The sequence below is a fragment of the Melozone crissalis genome, unplaced genomic scaffold (genome assembly GCF_028551555.1).
Source record: "Melozone crissalis strain CALT ecotype California unplaced genomic scaffold, PUWL_Pcris_2 ptg000178l_1, whole genome shotgun sequence".
Lineage (NCBI taxonomy): Eukaryota > Metazoa > Chordata > Aves > Passeriformes > Passerellidae > Melozone > Melozone crissalis.
In genome coordinates this window covers 1,277,905-1,295,470 of record NW_026535945.1, presented here as the reverse complement: position 1 = coordinate 1,295,470, position 17,566 = coordinate 1,277,905, and the positions used below count along the sequence as shown (strand labels likewise).

Below are 17,566 nucleotides of genomic sequence, written 5' to 3'. Positions count from 1 at the left end.
AAATTTGTCTGAAATTAAAAATATAGTGAATTAACATTGATGCCTTGTGAAGGCTGACCTAGAAGAGAGGCTAGACAGCATTAAAGTCTTCGCTGAAGTCAATGAATTGGTATCTTATGTTGTCTCATTGGCAACAAGCTTTAATAAACAGCACCATGGTGTTTTGAATATGCTTTCAAATTTCATAACTATCTCTTACTTTGGCTTTGAATAGTAGAAATAGCACAAACTCAGCTTTTAAATCAGATATTAAGCTGATATCATTGTAAAATTTTCTTTAATTAAGAAAGTTATTATGAACTTCAGAAAATATTTGTTTGGAAAAGCTATAGCAGTACGAAATAACGTATGTTTGAATGAAAAATACTTCATTATATACTTCAATTGAGCTATTATTTAAGCTGGAGGATTTCTTGGAAAAGTATATCCTAAATCAGAAGCAAAATCTTTAGTTCATACCATTAAAGTAGAAAACATCAAAACTACCAAGCAACAGAGTGAATTTATTGGGTTGGAGTTTTTTGCTGCTTAAGAGAATGTTACAGTAGTTAAAGGACCAAAGAAAAAGATGTACCGATGAGGGAGGAAAGTCCTCTCAAAATCCTTCAGGGAGCAGAAAGGTATCTTTAACTGAGAAGCAAACCAGTTGTGCACTTTGCAGTTATTGTGAAGATCCATGTCTTCACAATAACAGATCCAGCAGACTTCTAGGCCAAGAGGCAACAGCCTAGAATGCTTTCTAAAATTGAATACTTTGAATATTATGCGTCTTTCCTTCATTTGGGCTATGTAGCTGTAGTGTACCAAGATTCCTAAATGGTCTGCTTTAATCCTGTGTAAGGATACTTTCTTCAATTTATGTTAACCTCTAGATGCCACTGATATTTTCCCATGTATTGGAATATACTTTTTTCATATACTGCATTCATATTTCCTTCCTTCCTTTTATTCTTGTGGGAGAATGGATTGTAGTGATGGTAGTACACGTAAAATCATTACCAGATTTTAAGAATATAAACAGGTATTTGAAAGTGGTGTATCTTTGGGGCAGGGACTGCCTCTAATTGAATGTTTATAAAGTGCCTAATATAATCAAGCCAGGAGCTGGTTGGCTGCTATGTGGTGATGTGGTGGCTGCAGACCTTTTGGGCACAGTGTTCATGTAATGATAGACTTTTCAATTATCAGAGAAGGAAGGAGATAGGTCAGCAGACCTGCAGCCTTAGACTTACAGAGGGCAGACTTTGGCCTGTTCAGGAGTACATTTGACAGATCCATCTTTGGGATCTTTCTAAGCTGGGCTAATGAAGGCCCACTTACAATTCCCAACAGAGTATAGTTTAATTAAATTTGTCCATTGGAGGACTCCTCCCCCTCCCTTTACATTTTAGAAATTAATTCTGCTTTCTGCCTGTTGTTCTTTTTGCATCGCAGATGCACTGAACCTTCGTAACCGACAGGTCCTCTGCACCACGCTGAAAGTCATCCAGCACCTGGTTGGTGGTGTCAGCTGAAGTGGTGGGGGAGGCCTTGGTGCCCTATTATCGGCAAATTCTCCCAGTCCTAAACATCTTTAAGCGCATGAATGGTGAGTTATGCTAACAGACACCGTGTCTTTCAACTCCTAAGGCAAAAAGGGGCTTGAGGCAGGGTTAATTAACAATGTAGTTAAGATTTATTACTGCATATAAACTCAAATCCATTTGGAGCTCTAAATAATGTAAACTCTCCCTCTTACTATTCCCTAAGGATGCACTGAAATTAACAATTTCATTTATTACTCCTTGCACATACAGTTTATTTAACACAGTACAGAAGCAGTGAAGCAGTTCTATAATCTTCCAATAATTAAATTGTAAACTTTGTAACAGTCTTTTGAATACATTAATAAATTGCAAAGCTTTTTTCCTCCCTCCAACACGTTAGTTTAGTCCAGCTGTTTTAGTCCACCTGGCTGCAAATGGTGAGGGAGAATTCCTGGGAAAAATGGGAATTACAAACTGGGAGAACTGGGAATTGGGAGAATTCAAACTGGGAATGGGGCTGGAGAGATCCTGGCTGCAAATGGTGAAAATTCCAGGGAAAAATGGGAATTCTGAACTGGGATAAATGGGAATTGTGAGAATTCAAACTGGGAATGGGGCTGGAGAGATCCTGGCTGCAAATGGTGAGAGGGAATTCCAGGGAAAAATGGGAATTGTGGGATGGGAAATTGGGAATTCAAACTGGAAATGGAACTGGGATTGGGGCTGGAGAGATCCTGGCTGCAAATGGTGAGAGGGAATTCCAGGGAAAAATGGGAATTGTGGGATGGGAAATTGGGAATTGAAACTGGAAATGGAACTGGGATTGGGGCTGGAGAGATCCTGGCTGCAAATGGGGAGAGAGAATTCCAGGGAAAAATGGGAATTGTGAGCTGGGAGAACTGGGAAAAGTGGAAATTCTGAACTGGGAAACTGGGAACTGTGAGCTGAGAAAAGTGGGAATGGAACTGGGAAACTGGAGTGGGAAATTGGGAAAAGAGGGAATGGACCTGGAAATGGAAATGGGAAACTGGGAATGGGACTGGGAGTGGAACTGGGGGAACTGGAACTGAGAATGGGAAACTGGGAATGGAATTGGGAATGGGAAATGGGGAATGGGAATTCAAACTGGGAAACTCGGAAAAGGAAACTGAGAAATGAACTGGGAATGGGAAACTGGGAATGGGAAATTGGGAATGGGGCTGAGACACTGGGAGTGGAACTGGGAATGGGGCTGGAGAGATCCTGGCTGCTCATGGTGAGAGAGAATTCCAGGGAAAAATGGGAATTCCCAACTGGGAAACTGGGACTGGGACTGGGAAAAGTGGGAATTCAAACTGGGAAATTGGGAATGGAGCTGGGGAAACTGGGAATGGGAAGCTGGGAATGGGAATGGAAATGGGAAATTGGATTTTTGCTGGGATCAGGGTTATGGGATTTATACAGTCAGGGTTTATGGGATCATTCCCATCCCAGGTCTGTTCCACGAGGCCCTGGCCCAGCACCGTGAGGAGCTGCAGCTCCCGCAGGGCTCGGGGTTGTGGGATATCAGGGCTATGGGGTTTGTAGGATCAGGGCTATGGGAATTTTGGGAATGTTGGGAAGGGGTTTGAAGGGAATTGGGAAGGGATTTGAGGAGACTGGGATTGGAATTTTGGGAATTTGGAAGTGGATTTGGGGGATTTGGGGATTCTAGGGATGGATTTGGGGAGTTTTGGAGAGGAGTTTGGGTGGGAATTTGGGAATCCAAAATTCCGATCCCAGAATTCCCAAAATTCCAATCCCAAATTCCCAGCCCCATCCCCAGCCCCTCTCCCTGCCCTGGCGTCTCTCGGACCCCTCAGAGCAGCAAATTCCTCTCAATTTCTCCCAATTTTAACAATTTTTTCCATTTTTTCTCACTTTTTCCTATTTTTACCAATTTTTCCCTTTTCCCCCCAATTTCTCCCAATTTTTTCCCCATTTTCCCAGCCCCAGCTGCAGCACCTCTCCCTGGGCCGCTCCCAGGGGGACCCCTCAGAGCAGCAAATTTCCCCCAATTTCTTCTCTTTTTTTCCCCAATTTCTTCCAATTTTCCCCAATTTTTTTTTCCCAATTTTTCCCCACTTTTCCCCATTTTTAACCAATTTCCCCCTTTTTTCACCATTTTCTCCCCATTTTCCCAGCTCCATCTCCAGCCCCTCTCCCTGCTCTGGCGTCTCTCGGACCCCTCAGAGCAGCAAATTGCTCACAATTTCTCACAATTTTAACCAAATTTCTCCCATTTTTTTTTGGTTTTTCCCCCAATTTTCTCCCAAAATTCCCAATTTTCCCCATCTTTAACCAATTTCCCTGTTTTTTCCCCCAGCACCAGCTGCAGTACCTGTCCCTGGCCCGCTCCCTCAGTGACCCTGTGGAGCAGGAAATTGCTCAAATTTCTCCCAATTTCTCCAAATTACCCTAAAATAGCAAAAAAATGCACTAAAATGGGGCTAAAATGGCAAACAATGGCACTGAATGGGACCAAAACCTTATCTTCATCTTTCTAGTGATAAGACACTTTCAGCCTTCTTTTTATAAGTGTCTAGGATGCTGGTCAGGTTTGACAATAGACCTTCAGGCATGAATTCTTCATCGTCTCTTTCTATTCTTGCATTCTGTTCTTCAAGGTATTTCTAGAAAAGAGGTACAGAGAGCTTTATTAGCTCTGTCATGGCCTGTATTTTACTGATTCTGCTAAAGCATTTTAAGCAGTCATTGCACAGGTTAACTGATTTCAGTTAAACACCTTCCTGAAAGACGCCTCTCAGAAGCAGGTTTAACCTGACAGGATGTTACTGCTGACACTTAACAACCAATTCTGATTATTTACACCAAAGGTTTTGTCAGAAAATTTAACTAGAATCCGCAGGCTTAGTAGCAGCTAAATAACTGATACTTCCTTAGAAAGAGTAAGCTCTAATTTCCAAGTGTTTAACTGCAAAATGTCTCTAGAGAGATTTAATTCTGAATATCAAATTTTAGCTTACCACTATAGATTCTATATGAGTAGCAACTGTTTCTACAAGACGACTCAAGTTAGAATCAATTTTTCTGTTCTCTTCTGTTGTTCTTTGCAAAACAACTTGATATCTAAAAGGTAAAGATACTCAGAAGGTCATGTCCATAATTGGAGAATTCCTGACATTTACAACAATCACTTCAAGTCTGATTTATCATCACGTTTAGCCATACTTTTTTTTCCATTAGTATTAATTTGAACCGAGTTACAATATATTAATGCTCAACTTAAAGAAAAACCCTTACGTGGAAAACAGGAGTTCTGATACAGCAGACAAATATTTTAGCAAAATACTGTTGAGGAGAAACATCTTTCAGTTGTTAACTTGTGAAATTAACACACTGAGATGGATACCTGATGAAACAACTGTATGTTACATTCCAGAAAATATCTTTATCCTTAAAAACCAAAATAAACAAGGCAGACATGGAAGTTAGGAGCCTTACTCTCTTTCGATATCATGCAATTCAGTTGCAGCTTCACTGAGCCCATCATAGACACCACTCTCAAGTAATTGTTTATGCTTCTTAAACAATTCCCATTCATTTGCATATTTCTTGTCTTCTTCTTCTATCTCCTGTTGTCATAAGGAAGGAGAAGAAAAAAAAATGGCCTCTCTCAAGTATAATTCGGATCTTTTTTTCTTTCTGTTACCTGATTATATCCTAATACTTGAATTCAAAATTCACACAAATAGTTCCAAGTTCAGAACTGAAAAAAGCCCCAAGGATATCCCTCCCAAACCTAAAGTTTCTGTATCATCCCCATCCCAGAATAAGCCTAACCATCTCTTTATTCCTTTAACCACATTTAAAGGCCTGTGTTGCAGCTACTTTCCCTTCCGAGTTAAAGCTCACAAAGTGTTGTTTAGATAGTCTAAATAGCTTAGAAATGGCACATTATGAACAACTGTTTCTAGGTTAAAAAATACAACCACATCTGAGTAAGAAAATAGCTTTTCTTTTTTGTCTGAAAGAGAGTATAATTCCAAATAATCATCTCTTCTAGGAGAATGACACTGTTGATGCTATACAGTCCACAAAACCAAACAAAATTCTGACGTCAACTCAACATGCAACTTCGGTAGATTACTGAAACATCATCCTTCAAAAATAATTTTAATACTTAAGACTTACAAACAGCATTTTAAATATTAGAAGAGGAATTAAATGACTAAGCGTCTGGTGGCAAGTGTGTATTTTATGAGCTTAACTTTGGAGAAAAGTATATGCAAGAGCACAGATCAAAAGGTAAATGTCATGTGGTTTTGAAAAATAGAAACTAAATTAATTGCCTTTATAAACCTATATATACACCTGCCTCAGCAGGTATTAGCAGCGAAATAGCCCTGTTTCATGGCTGTAGCACAGGAGTTTGGATTTACAGGAGCATATATGGTAAATATTGGTGTAGTTCAAAGAACATTTTTCTGCAGGGCACCACGGCCCCGCTAAAGCAGTGTTGTCAGAGAAGTTGGGAGCTACCAAAATAGCCACTCAGTTGTTAACAGAGAGGGTTATGTTTTGTTGCTGAACTGCAAGTGGGGAAAAGAATAGGGACTGCTCCTGTGCTGGCAAAGGAAGCTAAAGGAAGTAACAGTTTGAGATCATTAAAACAATTTAACATGCTTTTGGTCAATGTTTTCCTTTGTTTTTACAGAAGCTGATTAAACATGTTAACTAAAAACTGTAAAAATGTATTTATTATATACAAATCGATTAGACAAGACAGGTTCTGTTGATCCTAAAATTTCCTTCAAGCACATGCCCGGAGATATCCTGAGGTCAGATGATTGTTGCTGCTTTTATTACTGGATGCAGGAATTTATGATTTACAGGATCTGCTACAGTAGGATGCCAGATTCTCTTACAAGAAAGTGAAAATTGATTCAGTTAAGGTGGCAGTCAAATCACTTTTCTGAAAAGAATGAAAAAATCCTCTAAGAGGGAAGGAAGAAGGTAAAGGCAGAAGCCCAAACAAAAATGCAACCCAAAAATTTATCGATATATACAAAAATTGAGGATAAGGCTATCATTAAGGATAAGTTGTCATCAAGGTGTAAGAAGTTGTACCTTAAGCTTCTGCTGGTAAAGATCATCCAGCTCTTCAGCTTCTTCTGTCAGCATTTTCACACTGCGTTTCTTGTCCTCTAGCATTACATTCACCTAGGATGAAAACATAACCAAGGAAGTATGGTTCAAAAAGAATTCCAACATATAAATCCATGCCATCACAAACCACACCTGGTTAAACAGGTTAAACCATTAAACTAGGCTAGGCTGGGATGGCATTATCCTTCTTCATAGCAGCCTATGTTATGCTTTGTTTTGGATGAGGGGCTAAAACAGTGTTGGTAACACACCAAGTTTTGGCTACTGCTGAATAGCGCTAGCACAGCAGTCCAAGGCTTTCTGTGCTTCCCAGGGCCCCTCACTGAGCAGGGCAGGGACAGGCAAGAGACTGGGAAGGTGCATAGCGAGGCCAGCTGGCCAAGAGGACATTCCATACCGCAGAACACCATGCTCAGGTAGACGAACGAGGAAATAAAATTCTCCTTCTTTCAATCTGTCCCAAATCCAATAGTACTAAAAATCTTCCCGATGACAATTTGTCGGTGATGGTAAGCCACACAATCAACTGGAACGGGCAACTTATTAGAAACAAATACTTCCAATGGTTATGGTCAAGTATATGTAAGCTACATAAACTTTAATTCAGGGAATACACGATATTTCAACCAACAAAGACCTCAGTTCTTAGAAAAACTTTTAGGTTCCATTACAATAAAAGCAGTTTTCTCACAGTTTCTCCCCCTCTACTTGTCCTCAGAAAAACCCCAAGTAATTCAAGAAACCAACCCAACACATCACACTTTAACTATGCAAAAAGTTGAATGAAAGAGGCAGATAAGGTTTTGGGGTTGGTATCTTAGCGTTAATCTTCTTTAACTAACTCACCTGTTCCAAAGTGTCTTCCAGAGTAAATTTCCGTTGAGTGGCTTTACTAATTTCTTCCTCAGTCTCATTGATGATCTCCATGAGGGGAGCCTGTAATACGTATACAAGAAGATTGAACAAATGCAATTTGCTAATCTGAACCAAGATGCACCCCAGTACATCTTTCCCTTTTATTTTTTTTAGGCTACTGTATTCTCCCATACCAAATCTCTTTCATATACTGCAATGTCATTATGGTGACTCATCACACAAGCTTTTCAATGACATTTCATTGTGAGATTGAGAGACCTTCCCAGCATTCCCAAAGAAACACTTTTTTTTTGTGAGTGCTATCTAAAGCCTTCAGTGTTGATTCTACTTACCATGATCTGAGTTCTGTATTTGACTAGGAAATTTGGTCCTAAATCAGGATTAACGTGCATGGTAAAGTCGTGGCCTTTGGAATTCTCAGCACTTACTGGAATTAATTTCAGCTTTCGAGCCAGTTTATGATACTCTGCCAGTTGCTTTTCAATCTGCTCAGAGGAGAAAAGGGCACAAATCATAGAAGAGATACAAGTGAAAAGATGTGCAAGAAGTATTCATATAGTACTTTAAACAAGTTCCTGAGTTGCTCTCTGTAGCCATAATTCCTTGCTACCCCACAGTATTCAAGAGCTGCATGCAATGCCAGCACAGCAGTTTGCTGCATTAGGTACTGTTTTATGGTTCGTTCAGAGTTTGCACACTGAGGTTTCTTAGTGTCTATGGCTGAGAACACTGAATGCTTTCACCTGTGGTTTTTCCGTATTCATCTGCCATAATTTTTCCTGCCTCAAGTTTTTGAGAATTAGCTGATTGGGAACTAAAAATGTGCTGGAAAATAATACTAAACAAATGATCAGTTATAAGGTCAATATGCCTTCTCTCATTAGTTTTGACAGGAAATGCCACACAGCCACACATCCTAACAACAAACTAACTTGAGCATGCCTTTAAACAAAGCTTATTAAATGCTTTAATTTCTAATTAATGAGTGCTATTAAATGCAAACATTAAAGACCCCAGGGTTTTTTTTCCAGTTTTATATGCTTCATACTTGCACCTGAAGATTTAAGTTGATAAAAGTGCTTGATAAAGGGTGACCCTACCAAACATATTTGAAATTTTTTCTTTAGTTCTCCAATTGGCAAAGCAGAAGCTTTTAAATCCCATCACTTCCAGGACTATATCTTTTCACTCTGTTTGAAGGGATTGAACTTGGCCCTTGAAATATGTTACAACTGCTACACAAAGAACTAATCAGGCCCTAAATGCATGCAAAACTATTGATTCAAATTCACTAGTTTTGCCTTACTTCCTTGCTCTGAAATATTAACATTAGCCTGTAATTTCTTGTGTTATCAAAGCAATGGCATGCTAATGTTATCAAAGCTCTAAATGCTACAGCAGTGACAGCTTACCATGCTTCATATTCTAGACACATCTCTTACGATGCAGGAAAAAAGTACATTTCCACTCAGTGCAAAACAGAAAAAGGGGAAAAAGCGCAACATTTTTCAGAGATACTGTAAACAGAGGCCATTCTTGTCAGTTTTGCCTGGTTAGATACACGTATGGTGGTGTTCGATTATTTAGGAAAGAAATTATCAAGAATCCAATTTTAAGCTTGCATGATGAAAACTGGCAGCCACCTCTGAGTGTTGTGGGGTTTTCACATACCGCGTCTCTCTTCCTAGCATATTTCATCTCTTCATTCCACATCAGTTCTCGTTCTTCTTGCAGCTCCTTATTCAGCTTGTTAATGGTTTGCTGCAGCTCATTTCTCTCGTGATTTATTCTCTCAATGTCTGCAGCTGAGTACTTCTGGTTATCTAAGATGTGCCGGAGCCGGGCATTCTCCCGCTTCGTGGCTTCTACTTCTGCCTCTAAGTACATAAAACATTTGTGAAATGGACATAAAATACCAGCCTATATACATAAACCTCACCTCTGTATTGTATGAGTAAATGACACAGTTATTACATAACATTACCATTTCATTACTCCAGTGTACAGAGAGCTATCAGACAAAAAACAAATTTTTATTAGCAATTCATTCTGGAAAGTTTATTTGTAGCATCGTGCTACTCCAAGTACCTTGCTCTGCTCTCAAGCTAAGAACTACAATTATTTGAAGACTATTTCTAGCTTCACTGTCCTGACTGTGATCAAGTCCTCCTTACCTGCTGCCTCAACTTCATCATTAACACTTTCCAGTTTTTGATCAAGGATGGATATATGAGATTTCATTTTAGCGAAATAAGCCTGGTAGTTCTGGACGTCTGCTTCAAGGGACGATTTCACATTTCGTAGCGTTGCTATACGATCCTAGGAAATGGGTGAAAAGAACAACCACTCTTAGATAAATATAAAATAATGACTTCACTTTCCAGATAAGACAGTAGAGTAATTGATCAACATCAACAGCACAAATATAGAATAAAGAACTTTAATAATTTTTTATCTCTGTGACAGCTAAGTCCAGTCAGGACACCTTTAAAATAAAAGCAAAGAAGGCTGAAAAGATTCTTGCATTTCAGCATTATGTCTCTCATTTGCATCAGACAGTGCTTTAGACAATTCTTACTACAGGTAGTCCACAACTTAACTCTAATAATACATGGAGGGCAGATGAAACAGGGGCATGGAAAACCAGGAATAAACTCAGCACATTTTGCACAGTTGGCAGGAATTTCAATTTGCCACCTGCACAGCCACTAACCCATTTTTAAACTCAGGATGTATTAAAAGCAGAATCCAGAGTTTCAAGCAAAGTATTTTCCATAAAATATATTTGTTACCACTGAATCCCATGCCTCATATTTGAATACCAACACACTTGAAAAAAACAATGTTGACATTTATATTAAAAAATTTGGTTCAAGTATTTTATTGATATTTCAGTCAATATAAGACCTTATTACCTGTAAATACCTGCACATTATCAAACAAATAGGTACTGAAGATTCCACAGAAAAAAGCCTTGTTCTCTAATAGTATAGAGTCTGTAAAAATCTGGCCTAATTAAAATCTCAAAGCACTGAAATTTTTCCATTTGTTATGTATCATAAGTATCTTCATTCAGAAATGGTTGATATTATAAAATTCAACTCCTCCATAAAAACAGACACAATTTACTAACCTGCTCACTTTCCTTTTCTTTTTCTAGTCTTGCAATCTCTTCTTGAAGTCTTTTGTTCTCAGCTTCTAAACTTTCCATCTGGAATGGATCTACATTAAATAAATCCTCTGTGGGAGAGCAGAAGAGAGACTCGAGTTACAAATTTATCTCAATATCACCACCTATTTTGAGTACCTGAACTTGAGCTTCAGCACAGTAAATACCCATTATCTAGATAATTATTTTTCACTAAAAAATAACTAAAAACAACCAAGAAACTTACCAGAAAAACCTTTCATTAAAATGTAACCAGGCAAAAACCCCAGAAGAAACAAGAAGAGAAATGGGTTTCTCGGTCCTCATGTCAGAAAGAGTTCTCATGCCAAAGTCACTCCCAAGAGGTAAGGGTTTCCAAACTCTCATGCAGCCCACACCACAGGAGAGTGTACAAGTCAGGACTACCTTGTGAAGCTAGAACAAATCAAACTTACTTAACAACCTCTTTCTTATCCATATACTTCCTTGCTTCCTGAGGCATCTTTTCCCCAACTTAATTTGGCTTTGCCAAAAAATGGGATCATTATTTTTTCCCAATATCCAGTAACAGTGTGGTATCTTGTTTCCTCTCCAATTGATGGCCCCAGTTTGCAAACAAAGGGCCCTTAGTCTGGCTTTTCATAGGAGAGCAAAGAAAGTAAGACATGTTTTTCTTCCTTTTCTCACATTGTGTTTGTATTTCTGCAGGTGGTGAAATGAGCGAGTCAAAAAAACCCAATAATTTTCTACCTCCCTGAAGACAAACACAGGTGCATGCTGAATCACATACAGAACCCTCACAACAGAGTTTGGAACTCTTGCAGACTGCTTTCAGATCTTCAAAAGCTGAACTTTCTTGTCAGCTGTGCATCCTCTGAAAATATTTTTCTTTTTTTTAATTGTTAGCTTTTCCAGACAGAAACAAGAGCCATCTGCATAGATGGAGTTCACATCTGAAGAATTGTATACTGGTTTTCTGTGACAAAGACATTAAAAAATCAGGTGACACAGCTACAGCTGATAGCAGATCATGACCTACCCATCTGTACTGCTCAAAATACACTTAAAAAAGAGAGCATTAAGTTGAAGTAACTGAAACATACTTAGGTGTTTCAGACTCCCTTAGATCACTTTCACTCATAAACTGAACAAACTGATGCTAGGAGAAAGGAAACCAGTAACACAATTGAATACTTAGAATTTAAAAACTTACTTAATTTTGACTGCACTTCAGCATCCAACTCTTCAAAGGTATCTCTCCCTTTCATGGAAAGATCATAGCACTTCACACAGTAGTCCATGAAAAGCTGAAAGCAATTTAAAATCTTTCATTTCAACAATTCCAAGACCTGTAAAATATCTGGATAGTCTAAAGCTACTCAATCAGTGGAATTAAACAGACATCAAAAATATCCTTAATGCTTCGATTGTACTTTTGTAAAATTAATTTTTTTTCCTCCCTTTGAACATAGAATGTCAACAGATTATATATTCAGGCAGAAGGAGACAACTATAATTCACACTAAGAAAGGTCTGGAAATCCTGTATTTCTTAAAAAGATATTTAACAAATATTGTAGATAGAATATTTAAGAATTTTTCATCTTGATGCATATGATTCTCTCAGGCTAGTTTATGGAAACTGCAGCTCTGTTTAACAGGCCTTTTCTATAAATATGACCATTAAAATTCAGATCTGCAGGTCTCAAAGTACTCTTATCTAGAATTAAAGAAAGGTTACCCAAAAAGAATTTGCTGGACACTAAGTCACAGATGCTTCAGAAGCAATTACACCAGTATTGTGAATTTTGTATCTATATATATATGCAGAAGTGCCAATGTAGAAGAACGTATTTCGTTTAAAAGCATTGTTAGTTGCCAACCATCATGTTGTAACCTTAGTCCAAAATTATGATTTTACTTTATTTTTGCAATTTCTAATTAAATGTTTTAGCTTATAATGCAACCCTCTCCAAACACCTGCTGTGATTTAACACTGAGTTAAATCTGAGTAGTTCTAATAATCCATGATAAATTAAAAAGAAAGCAAGCTGTTGGATTAAGAGCTCAAATTATACTGCCACCCTATTTTGTGGCTCAGAAATAAAACTTTACAACCAATTTTTACATAGTAAACTGAGTAGATATTGGCACAAGTCACTATATTTAGAATTAAGTCACTGTCTTTATACTGCACTGCAGTTAACCTCAGAGGTCTTGAGAGCTAAAGGAAAATATTTCGGAAACTCTAAAAAAATAAACAGCATAATGATGCCCTTTCTCTACAAAGGACAACAGTATATACTTGCAGAATAAGGTGAATATAAAATAAAGAGAATATTTTGTTTAATACCCAGTCTACACCAATAGACTGATCATCATACCTGCTCAGGAAATAGTTGATCAGGTTTTTTACACAATGCTACTCTACCTCCTAGAAAGCATTGTGAATATAAAAGGGAACAGAATCTATAAATACATGACCCAGCAATCTAAACTGTAATTAAATTGTGTTGTTACAGCACATGGCAAAATCCAGTTAAGCAATTCTGATACTAATTTCCTTTTTATGGTACCTTTTTATGTACAATTCCATCATCTGTCTCTCCTCCCCAGCTCTGTGTGTCATCGAACGATGGTGCATTTTCCCTGATCGCATTGTACAGCTGAAAAGCAGAGGTGCACACAACAAAGAGCAAACATGAAGACATCCATTAGTTTCCATGCTGGTTTTCGTGAAAAGAAGCAGAGTAACACTGGATTAGGATTTCAGCAGGCAGGTTGGAATGAACCTGTGTTGAGCTGACTAAACACACAGGTAAAGAGGCATGAGCTAGACAGTCAACACTGCCAAATTCTCTCGTGTCTTTTGAGCAGAAAAGGACAGGGTTTTCCTGGGCACTCAATTCAGCAGTGGTCAACTTCTGTCACAGATGCCAAATTTTGCTCAGTCCTGAGTTGGCAGCAACAACTGTTAGGACTACTAAAAAACCCAAACAAACCAAACAAAACCAAGATTAAATAAAAAACACCCCACTCAAACCAAAAACTTGCCACTCTGTATCAGAATCACAGAACATTTGAATCATTTCAATTGAAAATCCCATCCTTAGATTTCAAATTTAGGGGAGAATGGCAGATGTCACAACATTTGCGCTGGAGATACACGTTCCATTCGGTGATTATACTCATTAACTTCTCACGTTTATTGTATGTACAGATCAGCATTTTGCCACCTCCTTTTATACATTAATTTATCCAGTGCATACATGTAAAGAAAAAACCCTATCATAATATAACATGAAAAGCTCACTTTAAAAGTTACCAAAACATTAGGCCAAGGGTCAGCTCCCAGATGACAGCTAAGAACATATATGTTTACATATATGTTAAACAAAGATTTGTAGAAAATACGTACTGAATCTGTATTGAAACTAACATTCCAGCCTGGAAAGTGAAAATATTTATCTTAAGACAAACATTACCTTGACACAATCAATTAACCAAATCAAAGCTGCCACAATCTGAGGCCAGGTTCGTGGTGCTCCCACAGCGTACATGGAGTTTTTTGACAGAGCAAAGGGGTACCTGTACGGCCAAAGAAGATACACTTTTAATAGCTGTGGCAGACAGTGATGAAAACAAACCAGCACATTTTGAAAACAAAGCAGCATGTTTTTCTATGTAGATGAAAGCACAGAAGGAAGAGCAAACTCAATTCTACTGTACTTCAAAGGAAATTAGTTGAGTTCTGACAGTACAATTCTATTCAATTATCATGGGTTTCTCATTTTGCAACTCATGGAATAACATGGCCTGAAAGGGACCTGTAAGGATCTACAAATCCAACTCCCTGCTCCTCATAGGACTGCCTACAACTAAACCATATGATCCAGAGTGTCATCCAGATGCTCCTTGAGCTCCCAAAACTTCAAGTGACTTGTCAGAATTAGTCATTTTATCCAGAATTACACCCCTGGTGCAGCAGAGTGGAATCCTTTGCAACATTTTAAGCTATATCAGCAGTTTCAAATGTTATAGATTAAAACAAAACTTTATTAAAATGCTGAGAAGTGTGCAAAAAAGATTTGCACCTACATTTAAGGAGCCCTGGCACTCTGACACCATCATGGGTATACAGTCCCTGTTTTTTTTTTTAAATGAGACTGAAAATTCACTGTTATCAAGAGGCAGAGGATTTTCTTTCCAAGACAATGTTGGGGCATTAATGATTTCAAACACTGAACAAATTCAGCAGTAAACCACTCAGCTACTTAGTGTTTTTCTCCCCTCAACAGTAATTTTGTTATTTCCACATTCTGCTTTGAAGGCAGAATGAGAAAAATTGCAGGAAAACATATTTTAAACTAAATTAAATTTGTTTAAACTAAAATTAAATTGTCTTGATCCAAAATTCTGGAAATTTTAGTTCTTAGATTCTAACAAAATGAACAGAAAGGCCTGTAAAAGAAAATTGTGCCTTGTCCTCCAAAGTTCTATACAAATAATCAATTAAATTTTACATGACAAAGCAAGATTCCCAGAGCTTATAGTTCTGTAAATTCAAATATAAAATGTATAGCAGATGCTGAAAATCAGAGAGTAAATCTAGAGTTAAACAAAAGTGAAACAAAACAATCACAACATTGTACTTTTAGAGTCTCATCTGAATAAATAAACCTATCCATTCCGCCCAACTATCAATGCAGAATTCTTAGCTTTTAAATTTCTAGCCATAGCATATCTATTCAGCCCAGGAGACTAACAATAATCATCTTACCCAAGGGCTTTGAAAATTTTGGGAATTTCCTCTTCAAATTTTGAGTCAGGCAGTTCATAAGAAGGGCAGAGGAATTTGTAGATAAAGGTGAAGATCTTTAAAAAGTCCTTAACTGATGGAGATTGTAGTGATTTCACGGAAACATCGTGGGCATAAGCATTCTCAACAAGGAACTGTGCAAAAGAAACACGGAATACCAGTCACTAAATAAAATTTATAGTTGAAACCAAGGGAAATAACCACTTTGCCTAGCACATTTTACACCTCATAACATACATGCAGAACAAGTTCATATGTTACCTCATAAAGCTTTTGGATACATTGTTGGATGAATGTCTTGTCATGAAGGGGCCTGGGATCCTTTATCTTTTTTGTCCCAAACACACCGTACAGGCTGCTGCTTGACCCTCCAGCCCCGCTCGCGCTAGGGACAGACAATGAATACAGGTCTTGTGACAATACATAGAAAGAAGAACTCTCTTCATGTTTAAGGCACAACTGCTAGCTTTATGTTTTCTTTCCATTTGTTATACAAAGTGATACTTGAAGTTTTCTCTTTGTTTAAGGTCATTGGAAAAACATCATCACCCTGGAAGTCACAATGCCATAAGTACAACAAAGATTACTGCATCCTAGATGAATACTTTCTTCATTTTATTGAAATAAATAAACTTTTAGAGAGCAGAAAAATACCCCAAAGATGAAAAAAAATAATGTTGGTGACTGTAAATAAACTCTAAAAATATTTAAGGAATATTTAAAAGGAATAACCCCTGCAACAATGGGGTACTATCAAGAAGATACCCATAACACAGAAAGTCATGAGCTAAGTAGAAAGATTATAGAGTTTTGGAAAGTTAGTATCTTAGAGAGAGGAAACTAATGCAGAGTATACTTCAGATGTCTTTCTTCCTTAAACAAGAAAATGTATTGAGATACTCTTAAGGTCTGCAGTGCACATCATTCCCAAAAGAAAAAAAAAAAAAGCTCCCAAAGCAATTCCTGCTCCAGAGCATTATTGTTTAGCGACCAAGGACTGGAGGAAGGCAGACCTGAAGGTCTGCTTGCCTCAGATCCATCATTCCCTATAGTGAAAATCTGTCAAGAAAGAAAAATACCAAAATTAGAGGACCATTTTTGTTTTAATGTACAGTGCAGACAACAAAAGCTATCCATACCTGTTCCCCAAACAGCTGGCTTTTCCTTCTGAAGCTACAGATGTAGGTTTGCTCATGCTCAGCTTCTCAAAGGTGCTTCTGTCCTTCCTGAGGAGCAGAAAAAGATTCAAGTGACTACTACTACCAATTCATACAAGAGCTATAGTAAGTAGCTCTTATAGTACAGGACTGTAAATAGAATCTAAAATATTTAAGGAATATTTAAAAGGAATAGACATAGGAATAGACCCCAGCATAGACCATACATAGCTCATACAAGAGTGATACAAACAGTCATATATTCCTAAGCGCCTTCATCCCCCAACATCTTAGAAAGGTTAACTGATGCATCCAGCTATCTCCTCAGAAACATGTAACAAAGTGTTACAATTTGAAACATGACACAAGTACACAGAAAGGAAGTATTTTTGCAAAACTGGAGCACATGTGCAAACACCCTTGGCTGTAGGGAGCCTTCTTCTCACTGTCTTGTTTTTTTCCCCTCAGTTGCTACTCACACTCAAACACACTATGATAAATCTCTTCAGAATTAGTTTTATATACTTATTTTTAGCAACATGACCAGCCAGACTTACAGCTGAGGTGTCTGAAGATCCGTCTTGTTGGTGTCCTGCACTCTCAGTGCCATCTTAGATTGTCGACTGCTGCTTCCAGCAATACTCGAGCTTCCACTCATTGTGACTGCTGTAAACCACAATCCCTCAGTATTCCAGCAGTATCAGAAAATCCAGGACCTAAGGGTATTTTCTTTTCTAAATGCCACAATGATTTTCCAAAGGCTCAGAATAAACAAGTAGACCTGTACATTGGACCAAAAAAAAAAAAAAAAAAAACCCAAAAAAAAGAAGAAAGAAAAAAAATTATGTTAGACTCCACAAATACATAAGAGCAGCCACAGCCCTTTAAATCAA

The 17,566-nt window shown here is 37.9% G+C and overlaps 1 protein-coding gene across 1 annotated transcript; it reads right to left on the bottom strand.

Moving 5' to 3' along the window:
• Positions 1–4,039: 4,039 nt before the first annotated feature.
• Positions 4,040–17,331, bottom strand: LOC128948940 (kinetochore protein NDC80 homolog). The gene is made up of 16 exons (XM_054293697.1): positions 17,231–17,331; positions 16,656–16,742; positions 15,778–15,901; positions 15,478–15,650; positions 14,183–14,285; positions 13,274–13,363; positions 11,912–12,005; positions 10,684–10,790; positions 9,725–9,869; positions 9,222–9,427; positions 7,883–8,035; positions 7,521–7,610; positions 6,636–6,728; positions 5,010–5,140; positions 4,532–4,634; positions 4,040–4,177 (listed from the first exon to the last, which is right to left on the bottom strand). Exons 1-16 carry the CDS (start codon positions 17,329–17,331, stop codon positions 4,040–4,042), a joined length of 1,938 nt encoding a protein of 645 aa, XP_054149672.1.
• Positions 17,332–17,566: the final 235 nt, after the last annotated feature.

Excerpts from the sequence above, each read along its gene's own strand:
- LOC128948940 (XM_054293697.1), bottom strand. The coding sequence starts at position 17,331 with ATGAGTGGAAGCTCGAGTATTGCTGGAAGCAGCAGTCGACAATCTAAG. Across the intron at positions 13,364-14,182 it reads GGTTAATTGATTGTGTCAAG|CTGTACAATGCGATCAGGGA; the intron begins GTAATGTTTGTC and ends TCTGCTTTTCAG. Across the intron at positions 4,178-4,531 it reads CTCATATAGAATCTATAGTG|AAATACCTTGAAGAACAGAA; the intron begins GTAAGCTAAAAT and ends CCTCTTTTCTAG.